The following is a 15,068-nucleotide window of genomic DNA, read 5'->3' as shown; positions in this document are numbered from 1 at the left end:
CGTCGTGGACGACCAAGAGCCAATTTTGACGGAATGAAAGAAGACGTCCGCCTACATTGTCGGCGTCCGCCGGACACGTCGACGAGTCATTGTGTAGAAGGTTTAATGGATGTGGATGCCTTAGGGCCAGAAGGTCTCGGTCTGGGTTTCCAGGAACGGTAAGGTCTGTATGAGACCTGGGGATTTCTGTCTCCCCACTGTCCCGAACCAGGGGAAGTGGATGACCAACTGGAGTTGTTACGAAAGGACCGGAATCGAAACTGTTGTTGATTCCGAAAGGGCTGGGTAGGTTTTTGCTGAGGAAGAAATTTACTCTTCCCTCCGGTAGCGTCAGAAATGATTTGGTCTAGTTTTTCCCCAAATAAGCGGCCAGCATGGTAAGGTAAAGAAGTCAGCGACTTTTTAGAGGCAGAATATGCTCGCCAATCGCGGAGCCACAGAGCTCTCCTGATGGAGATTGCGTTTGCAGACACTTGCGCTGCGGAATTAGCTGCATCTATGGAAGCGTTAACTACGAAGTCTCCGGACTGAGCTATCTGGTTAGCGAGTCTGGCCGCCTCTGGGGGAAGATTACTGCCGTGGACGGTAGAGGTTAACACCTCTGCCCAGGCAACCATTGCCTTAGCCACCCAGGTAGCAGCAAAAGATGGAAGGAGTGCTGCTCCTGAGGCCTCAAAGACTTAGCGAGCCAGGTAGTCAATTTGACGGTCAGAAGGGTTTTAGACCGATGAACCGTCGGACAGAGATAGGATTGTTTTGGATGCGAGACGCGATACGGCAGGATCCACAGAAGGAGAGAGAAGCAACTCCTTCATTATGTCCTTGGAGAAAGGATATTTAGCTTCCGTGGCCTTTTGAGCCGTAAATCGCTTATCCGGGTGTTCCCTGTGTTTTTGGACAATGTCCTGAAACTCAGGGTGATTAGCAAATATCTTTTGAACACGTTTATTCTTTTTAAAAGACACGACGTGTTCCTGAGTGGATACAGATTCCTCGTCCACCATCAGCGTTTTGTTGACTGCCTCAATAAGGGAGTCAAGTGTCTCCTGACCGATCGAGGAGTCTTGGGTTAAAGATTCCTCCGATTCGTATTCCGAGTCATGTACGCTGCGACCCCCTTCGGGTCCCCTTCGGGGGAAGGGGAGTGAAAAGTTGAGCTCGCAGATGCTGAAACTCGAGCGTGTACGGGGGATGAGGCATGGGTTCTTTTTCTGGAACCCCGAGATTCCCATAGTACGGTACGCCCCCTGTGGTCGGACGGCCCTGTACTGGCACCAGATTCCGTCGCGGTCGACGGAGGGGAGTCCTGGCTTAGGGAGGATCCCCAGAAAGAGTCCAATGCCTTGGCCAAAGAGTCTATAGAACGTGACAAGGAAGCGGCCCACTCAGGAGGGTTAGGCTCGACGGGGGTCGGTGGAGACATTGAAGGTGGAGGCAGAAGGCGGCTGCGCACAGGCCGGGTCACAGTACTGGCACAAAGGGGTATTGTGGGCACGTGGCAAAGCAGAATTGCAAGTGGCACATCAAGTAAAAAACACAGTGTGCTTTTTATTGCCCCTTTTTGCTTCCTTAGATTGAGACATAGTGTATGTCTATACCTCCAATAAACTGCGGTAGTAGGGCTATGGGTGCAGAGAAGGGGTTAAGCTTTTCCCTATAGAGTGGAGCAGCTTACCCATAGTCCTGTGCTGGTGTCCTCAGGGAGGAAGAGAGGAAAATTAGCGTTTTCGGCTGATTTCCCCGCAGAAGTGGAGTCCCAAGATGGCGCCTGAGATTTGCTGGACTCTTCTCGTTCAGAGCGAGAAGCGCCTGAGAAGTGGGCGGGAATTTCAACTGAAGAAGCTGAAGAAGCTGGGGACTAAATTTATGAAGCCTGCTGGCGGAACGCGGCGGCGGCTGCGATGTAGCGCCGAATGACCGGCGCTGGCATCTAGCCAGTGGCACCTCTCCCCAGGGATCCGGACCGCACCTTCCCGCGCAGGCAGCGTGAGGAAGGGTACTACTCACCGAGTAGAGATGCAGCCTCCAGCTCAATCGGTTCTCCCTTTGCCGAGGGATGGAGAGCATCCTGATATGTGCCTGCCGCAGAGGACTTACGGATGTGCCTGCCGCAGGGGACTTACGGCTACCAAGGGGACTACATGATGCCGAGGTGAGGGCTTGATTGCGGTGAAGCCCGGGAGAAGCACATAAGAGCTATACTCTATTTGCTCGCCATCTTTCAGGGGGGAGATCGGGACTGTATAGGAACCGTCATCCTGGCGTAGATTAGGCGTCCCCCATTCGTCGCAGAAGAGGTACGGGGAGGTGTACTCGACGTGCTCGCCTGTTGATGGTTCGGGGGAGAGCAGACCCTAGAAAGGAATCCGTCGCCCCCTTCACTACGTTAATTAAAAAATTAAAATTTACAGAAAATAAAAATAAAATAAAAACAGTGGGGTCTGAAAACAGACCCAAGTGCCTCCTACAGACACTAAGCAAGAACTGGGTCATTACTGGCCAGTCAAGGGGTGCAGAGAGTATACCGCAGAGGAGTTAATTCTTTATGTGTTTACTTAGTGTCCTCCTAGTGGCAAGCAGCATAACACCCATGGTCCTGTGTCCCCCAATGAGACGTAGGAGAAATGGGGGTGCACCTTATAATCTGAATATTAGCTTCCCAGGGGAAAACGGCTGTGGTGAAGCGGGGTCCCAGGAGGCAGGGTTGCTGCTGCAGGAAGCTGGCGGCGGGCTGCAGGAGTGGGGCAATGCTGCGGGCCCCGTGCTGGGAGGATGGGGTGTACAGTGGTGCAAGGCTGTAGCGGGCTTCTGGCTTTCAGAAAATGTTGGGAGTCCCCATTCTTTTCAATGATGTGGACTTTAGGAAAATGGCCGGCAGAAGCAGTGCAGGCGCAGATTGAGATCTCGGAACCCGAGATCTCAGTCTGTGCATGTGACATCTCCGGCAGCAATTTTCCCAAAGTCCACCGAAGTGAAAAGGATGGGAAGTGTGGAGACTCCCAACATTTTCTGAAAGCCAGAAGCCCGCTACAGCCTTGCACCACTGTACACCCTGTCCTCCCAGCACGGGGACCGCAGCATTGCCCCACTCCTGCAGCCCGCCGCCAGTTTCCTGCAGCAGTAACCTTGCCTCCTGGGACCCCGCTTTACCACAGGTACCCCCCGGTAAGCTACTGTAAAAGTGGACTGTAAGGTGCATCACCATTTTATTAAAAAACGTTTTTTTCCTATTTTCCTCCCAAAAATGAGGGATGCATCTTAGGGTCCGATGAATCTTATAGTCTGCACAATACGGTAATACATCTCAAACTTGGTGTCCAGTAAGAGTACAAAATTCATGAATTCAAGTATATTTATAAGATAAACTCTATCTGTGGCCCACCTAGGCCTGACTGAGACATTTTGTGTATTTGTGCACCTTCTGGCTCCTGACATCTTGCACTGCTCAGTACAATCTTCACCTGTTAGGCTAGATAAGCAGAGATTTAATTTAACTCATGAATACAATTGGACTAATGAACTTTTTCACTTTCTTGCCAGACTTAGGCTATGTGCACACGTTCAGGAATTCATGCAGAAAATTCCTGAGAATTCCGGACATTTTCTGCATGAAATCCGCAAGAAAACCGCATGCGTTTTTGCCGCGATTTTGACGCGTTTTTGACGCGTTTTTTTCCGGACACTTCCCAATGCATTTTGGAGTGGGAAATCCGCAAAAAAAACGCAAAAAGATAGAGAATGTCCGGATTTTGTGCGGTATGCGTTTTTTTTGCGGAAAAAAACGCATCATGTGCACAAAACATCCGGAATTCGTTCTAAATGATGGGATGCTTATTGTATGCGGTTTTTTTGCGGTTTTATAGCGTTTTTATCGGGAAAAACCGCGAAAAAAACGCAACGTGTGAACACAGCCTTAAACTTTCTTTTTTTTAATCAAGTACTTTTTATTAAGGCATATATGAAAAATGTAATACAGTCTGACACAAACTTCAGACAGATACCAAAATTACAAAGCAGATTGATACATTTTCATTCAGCATGATCTAGCCCAGGGGTGGATTAAGGGTAGCCAGGGCCCCGGGCTGTTCAGACACTGTGGGCCCCCCGGTCATGTGACGGGGTCATGTGATGGGGTCATGTGACGGGGTCATGCAAACAGGTCATCATATACCTGAACCAGATTATTCCAGAAAAATAGTTGCTGTATGAAACTATAACCTGTCAAACATCCATTGATCTAGTCAATTTACCCTTGAGTTAGGAAGAAGAAAAAAAACAAAACACAGTACTATCTCTATAAGTGCCAGTATTCACAGGAGATCTGTACTTAGTATGCAGTGTCTGTATAGAGGTAATACAGTGATCACCGGTGGCATTGTACACAGGACCTCTGTATATAGTATACAGTGTATAGTGTCAGTGTATAGGTAACACTGACTCACCAGTGACGTCTCTAAGTGAAGTCCTTCATCTTTCATCCTGCACAGACCGCCATCACTTCATCCAGCCAGGACTCGTCTCTGCAGGAAATAACACAGTTATCTCAAGCTCCGCTTGCAGAATACATTACCTAATTTTTCCCAACTTCTACATTACACCACATAAAGAAAAAGAGGCAACATAGTGTCACTCTACACAGTAACAGGACTGCCCCCTATTTAAAACAGTGTCCTCAAAAAATAGAATAAATACATCACTGCAGTAATAATATCCCTTAATTAGCCCTTATGATAATAATAATAATATGCCCCATCCTGGCCCCGTGTATCTCATTCCTGGCTCCAGCCATATGTTCTCCCATCCTGCCCTCATGGGTATCCATTCTGCCCCATATGATCTCCCCATCCTGCCCCATATGATCTCCCCATCCTTCCCCATCAGTCTCCATCATATCCATCTTGCCCCATGATCCTGCACGATCTGTCTCCAATCCTGCCCCCCATGTCTTTCATTCTGCCACGTGTCTCCAATCATGCCCCGTATCTACATCCTGCCCATGTCTCCAATCCTGCCCCATCTGTCTCCAGTCCTGCACCCAGTGTGTCCAGCATCTCTGCCCCAGTGTCAAGCATCTCTGTCCCCAATGTCCAGCATCTTTGCCCCCAGTGTCCAGCATCTCTGCCCCAGTGTCAAGCATCTCTGTCCCCAATGTCCAGCATCTTTGCCCCCAGTGTCCAGCATCTCTGCCCCCAATGTGTCCAGCATCTCTGCCCCCAGTGTCCAGCATCTCTGCCCCCAGTGTCCAGCATCTCTGCCTCTAGTGTCCAGCATCTCTGCCCCCAGTGTCCAGCATCTCTGCCCCCAGTGTCCCGCATCTCTGCCCCAATGTGTCCAGCATCCTGCCCCCAGTGTGTCCAGCGTCCTGCCCCCAGTGTGTCCAGCGTCCTGCCCCCAATGTCCAGCATCTCTGCCCCCAATGTCCAGCATCCTGCCCCCACTGTGTCCAGCATCCTGCCCCAGCATGTCCAGTATATTGCCCCCAGTGTGTCCACCATATTGCCCGCAGTGTGTCCAGCATATTGCCCCCAGTGTGTCCAGCAATCTGCCCCAGTGTGTCCAGCTATCTGCCCCAGTGTCTCCAGCATATTGCCCCAGTGTGTCCAGCATATTTCCCCCAGTGTGTCCAGCATATTGCCCCCAGTTTGTCCAGCATTCTGCCCCAGTGTCTCCAGCATTCCGCCCCCAGTGTGTCCAGCATATTGCCCCCAGTGTGTCCAGCATATTGCCCCCAGTGTGTCCAGCATATTGACTCCAGTGTGTCCAGCATTCTGCCGCAGTGTCTCCAGCATTTTGCCCCCAGTGTGTCCAGCATATTGCCCCCAGTGTGTCCAGCATATTGCCCCCAGTTTGTCCAGCATATTGCCCCCAGTGTGTCCAGCATTCTGCCCCAGTGTCTCCAGCATATTGCCCCCAGTGTTTCTAACATATTGCCCCCAGTGTGTCCAGCATTCTGCCCCAGTGTCTCCAGCATATTGCCCCCAGTGTGTCCAGCATATTGCCCCCAGTGTGTCCAGCATCTCTGCCCCCAGTGTCCAGCATACTGGCCCGGGCCCCCCGGATTGCCGTTTGCAATAAAAAAAAAGAGTTCTCCTCACCTGTCCGGGCTCCTTCGGCGAAGCAGCTCCCTCCAGCAGCGTGCACTCGCCGGTGACTGACAATGACGTCAAACGCTGGCGATGTGCGCGCTGCAGCTGATGTCAGCTGTCAGCCTCCGATTGGCTGGCGGCTGTTAACTATTGACGTGCGGGCGCGCGCCCGCACATCAATAGCATTTAACTGCCACAGCGCCGGTAGGGGCCCGGTGAGCAGATGAGATGGGGCCCGATGCGGGGCCCCTCTGCCCATCGGGCCCATACGCCAGTCAGGGCAGTAATGCCCGGCGGGCAATCTGAGCGGTAGCCCAGGGCCCCCCACACCACTGGGCCCTGGGCTACTGCCCAGATTGACCCTATTATAATCCACCCCTGATCTAGCCCCTTTACCCAGTACCCGCCCTCTCCCTACCAGCACCCCCCCCAAAAAAACCTAATCCCAATGTCCTTTATTATCAAACTGGTACATCTCCTCTTGATACATTTATACACCGCTTTACAAAAACTCAGCTGCACAAGTACAATTTCTGCAGAGGCAATCAACCGACTCCCAACCAACTCTGCAACAGCTCAAGTCAACAGACGCCACACCCGGACAATCCATCCGCCCCACACATTTTCAAATTTTGAATGTTGACCTCTCTTAACGTATATATTCCTTTCCATGAGGACAATAGAGTTTATTTTATTCACAAACTCTTTTTTGACTGGTGGTTTTTCATCTAACCAATGCATCGTAATAAGCTTCCTCCCAGCATATAGCAATAGCCAGTTTCCCACATTCATCCGTAGCATCCATACATCCCAGGAGGCAAGTCAGCGGGTTACACACAATATTTACCCCCATCACTTCTTGAATCAGATTGAGCACTTTCACCCAACAGGGCTTAAGGCGAGAACACGACCACATCATGTGTAGAAGGTCGGCTCCTTCCTTAGAACACCTTGGACATTTTGAGTCTCTTGAGTCTCGTCTCAGACCTGCCTTCATCATCCATAACGGAGTCCTGTAAACTCTATAGACTAAATATAGCTGTGACACCCTTTTAGGCCGGTTTCACATGTCAGTGGCTCCGGTACGTGAGGTGACAGTTTCCTCACGTACCGGAGCCACTGGCACACGTAGACACATAAAAATCAATGCATCTGTTCAGATGTCATTGATTTTTTGCGGACTGTGTCTCCGTGTGCCAAACACGGAGACATGTCAGTGTTCATGGGAGCGCACGTATTAGACGGACCCATTAAAGTCAATGGCTCCGTGTAAAGCACGTACCGCACACGGACGTTGTCCGTGTGCAGTCCGTGTGCCGTGCAGGAGACAGCGCTACATTAAGCGCTGTCCCCCCCACTGGTGCTGAAGCCGCGATTCATATCTTCCCTGCAGCGGCGTTTGCTGCAGAGAAGATATGAATAAGTGTGTTTAAAATAAAGATCTATGTGCCCCCCGCCCTTCCACCCCCTGTGCGCCCCCCCGCTGTTCTGAAAATACTCACCCGGCTCCCTCGCCGGCGCTGCTTCCTCTCCTGGCCGCATCTTCTCCTGTATGCAGTCACGTGGGGCCACTGATTACAATCATGAATATGCGGCTCCAGCTTCCAAAGGGGTGGAGCCGCATATTCATTACTGTAAATGAGCGGCCCCACGTGACCGCTCATACAGTACAAGGTGCGGCCAGGACCTGGCGCTGCGAGGGATCCGGAAGCTAGGTGAGTATTTTAATCACAGCGGGTGGGGCGCACAGGGGGTGGGAGGGGGGTGGGGAGCTGGATATTGATTTTACACACTAATATTCATATCTTCTCTACAGCAAACGCTGCTGCAGGGAAGATATGAATGGGGCTTCAGCACGATGTCGGGGACAGCGCTAAACTTTAGCGCTGTCTCCGGCACGGTGCGTGTGGTACCCAGTGGGCACACGGGCGGCACACGTGTGCCGCACGTGTGCCACACTGATGTGCCACAGAAACGCTCCGGCACACAGACACGGATAATTCCGGTACCGATTTTTCCGGTACCGGAAATATCTGGACGTGTGAGACTGCCCTGAGCCTCACTTAAAGAAACCTTGGGAATATATTGTTATATGGACTCCCACTGAGACTCCGATAGGCTCAAATTTTCTAAAAGGATTACAGAGCCATTTTAAGGCTACTTTCACACATCAGGTTTTTGCCGTCAGCCACAATCCAACGAATTTTGAAAAAAATGGATCCGACAAAAGTTGCTGCCGGATCCGTTTTTTTCTCACAGACTTGTATTTGCACCAGATTGCGACATATGGCATATGGTTTTTAGCCGGATCCGTCGAAAATTTGTTTTCCGGCGCTCAGAGAAAACGTACATAAGAACGATTTTTTCTGTCTAGCGAAAAAAAGGACAGCGACGGATCCGGCATAAAACGGATGAAACGTGAGGTGAAATGATGGAATCCGGTGACCGTTTCCGTTTTTTTAAACAAATCATGCATTTTCCATTCAAATCATTAATTTTCTCTCTCTCTCTCTTCCCGGATCATGAACTAGAAAAAAAAATATTACCTGGAACAGCTAGTTGGATCCGGCAAAAAAACGGATCCATCGTATCAGTTTTTCACAATTTGCGACGGATTCGTTTTTCCAAAATTCGACAAATTGTGCCTGATGGCAAAAACCTGATGTGTGAAAGTAGCCTAACCCCTTCACCACAAAGCCTGTTTTCACCTTCCTGAGCAACCCATTGTTTTCAATTCTGACCACTGTCACTTTATGAGGTAATAACTCTGGAACACTTCAACGGAGCCCGGTGATTCTGATAATGTTTTTTTCGAGACATATTGATGGTGGTAACATTTCTTCAATATGACTTGCGTTTTATTGTGAAAAAACAGACATGTGCAAAAATGTGGAAAATTTAGCAATTTTCGAACTTTGAATTCTTATGCCCTTATGTCACACAAAATAGTTAATAAAAAACATTTCGAAGAGATGGGTTAAAAGTTCACCAGTGAATTCTCATTTTCACAACAAAATTTACAAAACCGTTTTTTTGGGGACTGCATCATATTTGAAGTGAAATTAAGGGACTTATTATAACAGAAAATAACTTACAGTGACACCATAGTAAAAACTGCACCCCTCAAGGTGCTCAAAATCACATTCAAGAAGTTTATTAACTCTTCGAGTGCTTCACATGAATTATTGGAATGTGAAAGACAAAAAGAATATTTTACTTTTTAGTCACAAAAATGATCTTTTAGCCCCAAATTTTTCTATTTTCATAAGGGTAACAAGACAAAATGGACCACAAAAGTTGTTGCGCAATTTCTCCTGAATGCGCTGATAGCCCATATATAGGAGAAAACCACTGTTTGGGCGCAAGTCAGGGTTCGGAAGAGAAGGAGCGCTGCCTGACTTTTTGAACTCAAAATTGGCTGGAACTGAGAGCGGAAACCATGTCGAGTTTGAAGAACCCCTAATGTGCCTGAACAGTGGAAACCCAAACAAGTGACTCCATTTTAGGAACTAGACCCCCAACGGATTTTATTTAGATATGTGGTGAGCACTGCGAAGCCCCAAGTGCCTCACAGAAAATTATAACGTAGAGTCATGAAAAATAAAAAAAAATCAAATTTTTTCCACAAAAATTATCTTTAGCCCCAATTCTTTATTTTCACAAGGGTAACAGCAGCAAATAGACCCCAAACGTTGTTATGCAATTTCTCCTGAGTACGCTGGTACCCCAAATGTGGAGGAAAACCACTGTTTGGGCGCACGGCAGAGCTCGGAAGGAAAGGAGTGACGTTTTGGAATGCAGAATTTGATGGAATGGTCTGCGAGCGTCATGCTGCGTTTGCAGAACCCCTGATGTGCCTAAACAGAGGAAATCCCCCACAAGTGACCCTATTTTGAAAACTACACCCTTCAGGGAATTTACCTAGAGGCACAGCTTTATAGTAATGATTATAATGCTTTGGGTTTTACTGGTGTATGAATTTATAATATGGTGTTATGTGTAAGTTGTGCGGAGTACATCAGATTATAAAAGTATGTAATGTCAACAGGGTAAAAACAAATTTTATTAATTTATGGACATGTGGCACTCTTTGAAGCAATCCTGAATGTAAAGGCCAGGTTTCTAAGGGCAGGTTTCACAATGGTAAATTGTGTCCTTTCAGATTCCCCTCTTGTAGCATACTCTGCACTGTTTTTGTGATCTTTCCTTCTTCGCTGTTTGGGGAACCTCTCTTGGGAAATGTTGACCTGGGACAATACGGGCACTATCAGTTTCAGAAGTACTGGGACCATTACCTCCCTGAGTGCCAAACATTAGGGCCTTGATGACTTCCTCCTGAAACTGAAGGAAGGTCCCCGTATTGTCAGCAGATTGAAACAGCACAAAAACATTGTACAGTGCCATCTATACAATGTGTAATGTCAATATTTTGTACCATACTTTAGCTTTTCGCATGGCACTGTATGGTTGGAGGACCTGATCTGAGAGATCTACACCCCCCCATGTACCGATTGTAATCCAAGACACAATCTGGATTGTGGGACTTGTGTTGTGGTACCACAAATAGTGACAAGGGAGCTGTTTCACGGTATATGGTGGTCAAGATAAGGACATTCCTCTTGCCCTTATACTTGACCGTCAGCATGTTGTCGCTGCATTGGGCTCTGCTTTTCCCCTTTCTCAGCAGTTGCCCAATTAGCGGCTTAGGGGGGGCCTCTCTGGTTTGCTGCATGCAACTGTACCTCTGAGAAAGAGTGTCTTGAACAGTGGGATGCTGGTGTAAAAGTAATCTATGTACAGGTGATAACATTAATCCAGGAGTGGGTGAAGCAATTCCCACACAATTTTGCCACTCACCCCAAGGCCGGGGGGGGGGGGGGTTTGGTCGGGCATTCAGGGGGGTCAACCAGGGTTTCCATCCCTTCGTAGACCTTAAATCTGTGGGTGTACCCTGAGGCGCTCTTGCACAGCTTGCACAATTTAATTCCGTATTGTCGGAATTTTAGCCTCCCTTTCAAAAAATGAACCAGAGATTCATCAATAGCGATGTCCCTTTGGGGTGTGTATGCCTCAGCAAATTTTCTGCTGAAGTGTTCAACTACTGGCTAAATTTTATATAGACAATCAAAATTAGGATTGTCTCGGGGAGGACACTGCTCATTATCACTATTATGCAAAAAATTTTGGATTGCTTCAAATTGTGTCCTTGTCATAGGAATACCAGTGTGCTGTAGAATGCATCAGTACTCCAGTATTGCCGAATCTCTGGTTTTCTGACTATGCCCATATGCAGCACAATTCCCCAAAATGTCATCATCTGCTGCATTTACAGGGGTCCATTTATGATAACGTGGGATTTTGGGTTAAAAATTGATGGGCATAAAAGTTTGTGTGGGCCACCATCAGATTTATTGTCTCCTCACTGAAAAAGAATTTGAAGAAGTTAATTTCAGTGAGGCCTGTGGCTTCAAACTGGACTCCCGAGCTGCCATTGAAATCAAGAATAACAGGCAGATAATTTTCGGGTGGTGCAGTCCATATGGAATGGATTGCTGCAGGGGTTGCCTGGCTCTTAGGGCGCATTGATGGGGGTCCTTCCTGACTAGATGAGGAGGAAGAGGAATAGAGGAATCCGGGATGTTCCCCACTGGCTGAATCCATGTCGTAGGTAAGGAAAGTGTATTCCTCCTCTGGCGAATAGCGTCTTCTTGACAAATGGGCCATTTTAATTTTATTTTTCAAAACACTGGGGATGTGTGTGCAAGTGGTGCTTTTACACGTGTATTGTGTGGGGCTTGTATAAAGGGTACTATTTATTATAAAAAGTAGCGTGAAAAAAGGAAAAATTAGGAAGAAACACTTAGAAGAAAAAATTGAAAGAAAAATCAGATGTAAAAAAAAAAGTTTGTATAAAAAAATTAGTAATGTTCACTACACTAATGCCCTCCCAATAAATTTACCCGGCGCTAACTAATCTTTTTCTTTTGCTAAAGAAAAACAGACATCACCAACAATGCAATGTACGCTCCCCTAATTCACTTGCTAAAAATTTACTAGATGCAAATATTTATTTTTCTGGAAAAGAAAAAGGGACGTCACTGACAATGCGACGTATGCTCCCTTAATGCACTAGTTAAGAAATTACCAGGCGATAACAATTTTTTTAAAGCTATCTCCGTACTACTCTGTACTATTACTTTTTCTCTCTAAAACAAAATCGACCATCACCAAACACTGTGACGTCTGCTACTCTAACACGCTACATCCCTACCTATGAAACTACACTCAGCAGTGATAATGATCAGAGCCCTGCAGCCACGGAAAGGGCTTGAATTCGCAGTGCAAGATGCCGCGCACATGGAAAGAACGCAAAAAAAGTGCGCCAAAAATTCAATTGGGAGGGGCCGGTGGGATGGGGGGACGGGAACAGGGATTGGGGAGCTGCTGCTGCTGTGATCACAGATAGGTCACACAGCAGCCAGCACAGGAGACAGATCACAGGAGGATCTCGGCACAGCAGGATATCGCAGGAGCAGGAGGATCGCAGGGGGAATCACACTGGCCACCAATGAATCTCTATCCCAGGTACACAAGGGTGGTCTCACAACCGCTCTGAATGCCAACTCTGAGGTAAAGATGGCGTGCAGAGTGGTGATCGCTATTTTAGATTAACCCCATTGGCGCTGATTGGCTGAACAATAGTTTCAGAATTGACCAGCCAATCACATCGATTGCTGAAGTAGGGGGGAAAGGGCAGGGCGAACGTTAAGGGATGGCCTGCTGTCAGCGCTGTAGCGCGGTAACAAGAAATAACGGCACCATATATATACACCGCTTTGCGGGAACACAGCTCACGCGGTGCTATATATATATATATATATATATATATATATATATATATATATATATATATATATATATAACGCATGTCGAGAAGGGTATAACATACAACATAGAGTAGATTTTCAAGGTAAATACACCAGCCTCATCAAATCTAAAATCTATGCAACAATGTATGCAGTTTGTATTGTGAAATCTGGTGTCAGCTTCTCTTTGAATTTCAGGATAGGACAACTGAAAGTTACACTTAGAAAAATACTGACTGTGAGCAAATAAATACTGCCTATTAAAATTCAGTTATAAATTCTAAAGAGTGTTCAAAAATACAGCGAAGGTTAAGAAAATTACAGCTACTTACTGCAGGAGATGGCTGAATCACTGGGGCTGAAAATTACAACCAAGACATGAAGGAAGAAATAAAAAGGAAAATTAGCATTTGATGTCTTGCAGAATTGCTACCTTGGTGAAGTAAGAATACAAATGTCTCCATTATTATCCAACTCCTTATTAAAAAATTCTACCCCTCCTTACTCCATGACCCCTTTTGAACAAAAGTGTCGTCAAAACCCACATGCCTCGGGGATTATTTCTCTCCTCTACTCATACATTAATGCCCCTTCCCATAGGCATTGTTTGAAATATACCGTTCGTTGGGAGTCGGACATCGGATCTATCCTGACAGACTCGGAATAGTCCCAAATTTGGTCCTCATCTACTGGAGGAATGTTAAACACACTCATGTTAGAAACCAACTACAAAGTGTTAACCCGATGGTATCTGACCCCCGCTAGAGTAGCTAAAGCTGTGGCTAACCACTCCCCAAATTGCTTCAGAGGTTGCAATTCAACAGGAGACATGTTCCATATATGGTGGCTTTGCCCGATTGTCAGAAGGTTCTGGATTAGGATATACCATTTGGTTTTTTCCATAGCGAACATTAACCTTAAAAAAAACCCATGGGAGGCACTACTTAACAAGCGCATCCCCAACATCCCTAATCATACCCGATCCCTTATCTCATTTATATTTTTAGCAGCGAAACAAATCATTGCTTTGGCATGGAAAAAACCAAACTTAGACTTTTCCGCGGTCAAAACACGCCTCACCTGGTACATGATCAACGAGAAATTGTCGGCTATACTAATGGACAAAGTTGGAAAATTCGAGAAAATATGGCTCCCCTGGGCGGAATACACCAACCATACCCCTTTTGCCACACCGGTACTATACCCAACTAACTACATTCAGTCGGATTCAGAATAACCTACCAAACCCTTTAGACGTTATACACCTCTTTACTCGGGCTCCCCTCCCCCACTCCCCCTTTCCCTTACTTTGGTTAGGTTGTATGATTGCATGTCAGTTAACCACATGCACTATTGTTCAGATTGTATGTAAAGACTTATCCTGATTTTTTTTTTTTTTTTTTTATTATCTTGATTATCGCGTAAATGTAAACCGAAAACTTTCAATAAAAATTTATTGTTTAAAAAAAAAAAAAAAAATGTCTCCATTATTCTATGGTGTAATTTGAAAAATGTGTAGAAATATGTGATCTAAACTATTTACAAGGCCGTGGTTTTGACGGATAGCACTCATACCCCATGCTATTCTATGGGGCTGTGCACATGTTATATTTTTTCCTCAAACCGAGTTGTCCGAGGAAAAAAAACACTGACTTATCCGATTTTGATCCTAGTGTCAGATCAAAATCGCCAATGCAAGTCTATGGGTCTGTGGAAAACATCGGACCGCAGTCGGATTACATCCAAGTGCAGTCTAATGTTCACAGACTGAGGCCGGTTTCACACATGTCAGTGACATGTCAGTGTTCGTGGGAGCGCACGGATCACACGGACCCATTGAAGTCAATGGGTGGGTGTAAACACGTACTGCACACGGATGCCGTCTGTGTGCTGTTCGTGTGCTGTCCGTGTGCTTTTTTTAAGTCATAGGGTTAAAATTGAAACAAATTGTTTCAAAACACGGACACGGACAGCACACGGACACACGGATAGCACACGGATGACACACGGATGGCCTACGTGCACATACGGACACACGGACACGGATAGCTCCGGGACCATTTCTTCCGGTACGAAAATATCTGGACGTGTGAGACTGGCCTGACATAAAGGAGAA

General features: G+C 46.8%; 1 protein-coding gene across 3 annotated transcripts in view; it reads right to left on the bottom strand.

Annotated features, from left to right (window-relative positions):
- Nucleotides 1-15,068, bottom strand: part of PRPF40B (pre-mRNA processing factor 40 homolog B) — a 176,905-nt gene that overhangs the window by 103,954 nt on the left and 57,883 nt on the right. For all 3 annotated transcript variants that reach the window (XM_069758313.1, XM_069758314.1, XM_069758315.1), the window contains exon 6: nt 13,285-13,310. In XM_069758313.1, the coding sequence (XP_069614414.1) occupies nt 13,285-13,310 (26 nt within the window). The remainder of the gene's footprint in view (nt 1-13,284; nt 13,311-15,068) is intronic.

This window comes from Ranitomeya imitator, chromosome 3 (assembly GCF_032444005.1).
Source record: "Ranitomeya imitator isolate aRanImi1 chromosome 3, aRanImi1.pri, whole genome shotgun sequence".
In the NCBI taxonomy this organism is placed as follows: domain Eukaryota; kingdom Metazoa; phylum Chordata; class Amphibia; order Anura; family Dendrobatidae; genus Ranitomeya; species Ranitomeya imitator.
Note: the sequence above shows the minus strand (reverse complement) of the source record. Positions and strands in the feature narration are given on the sequence as shown.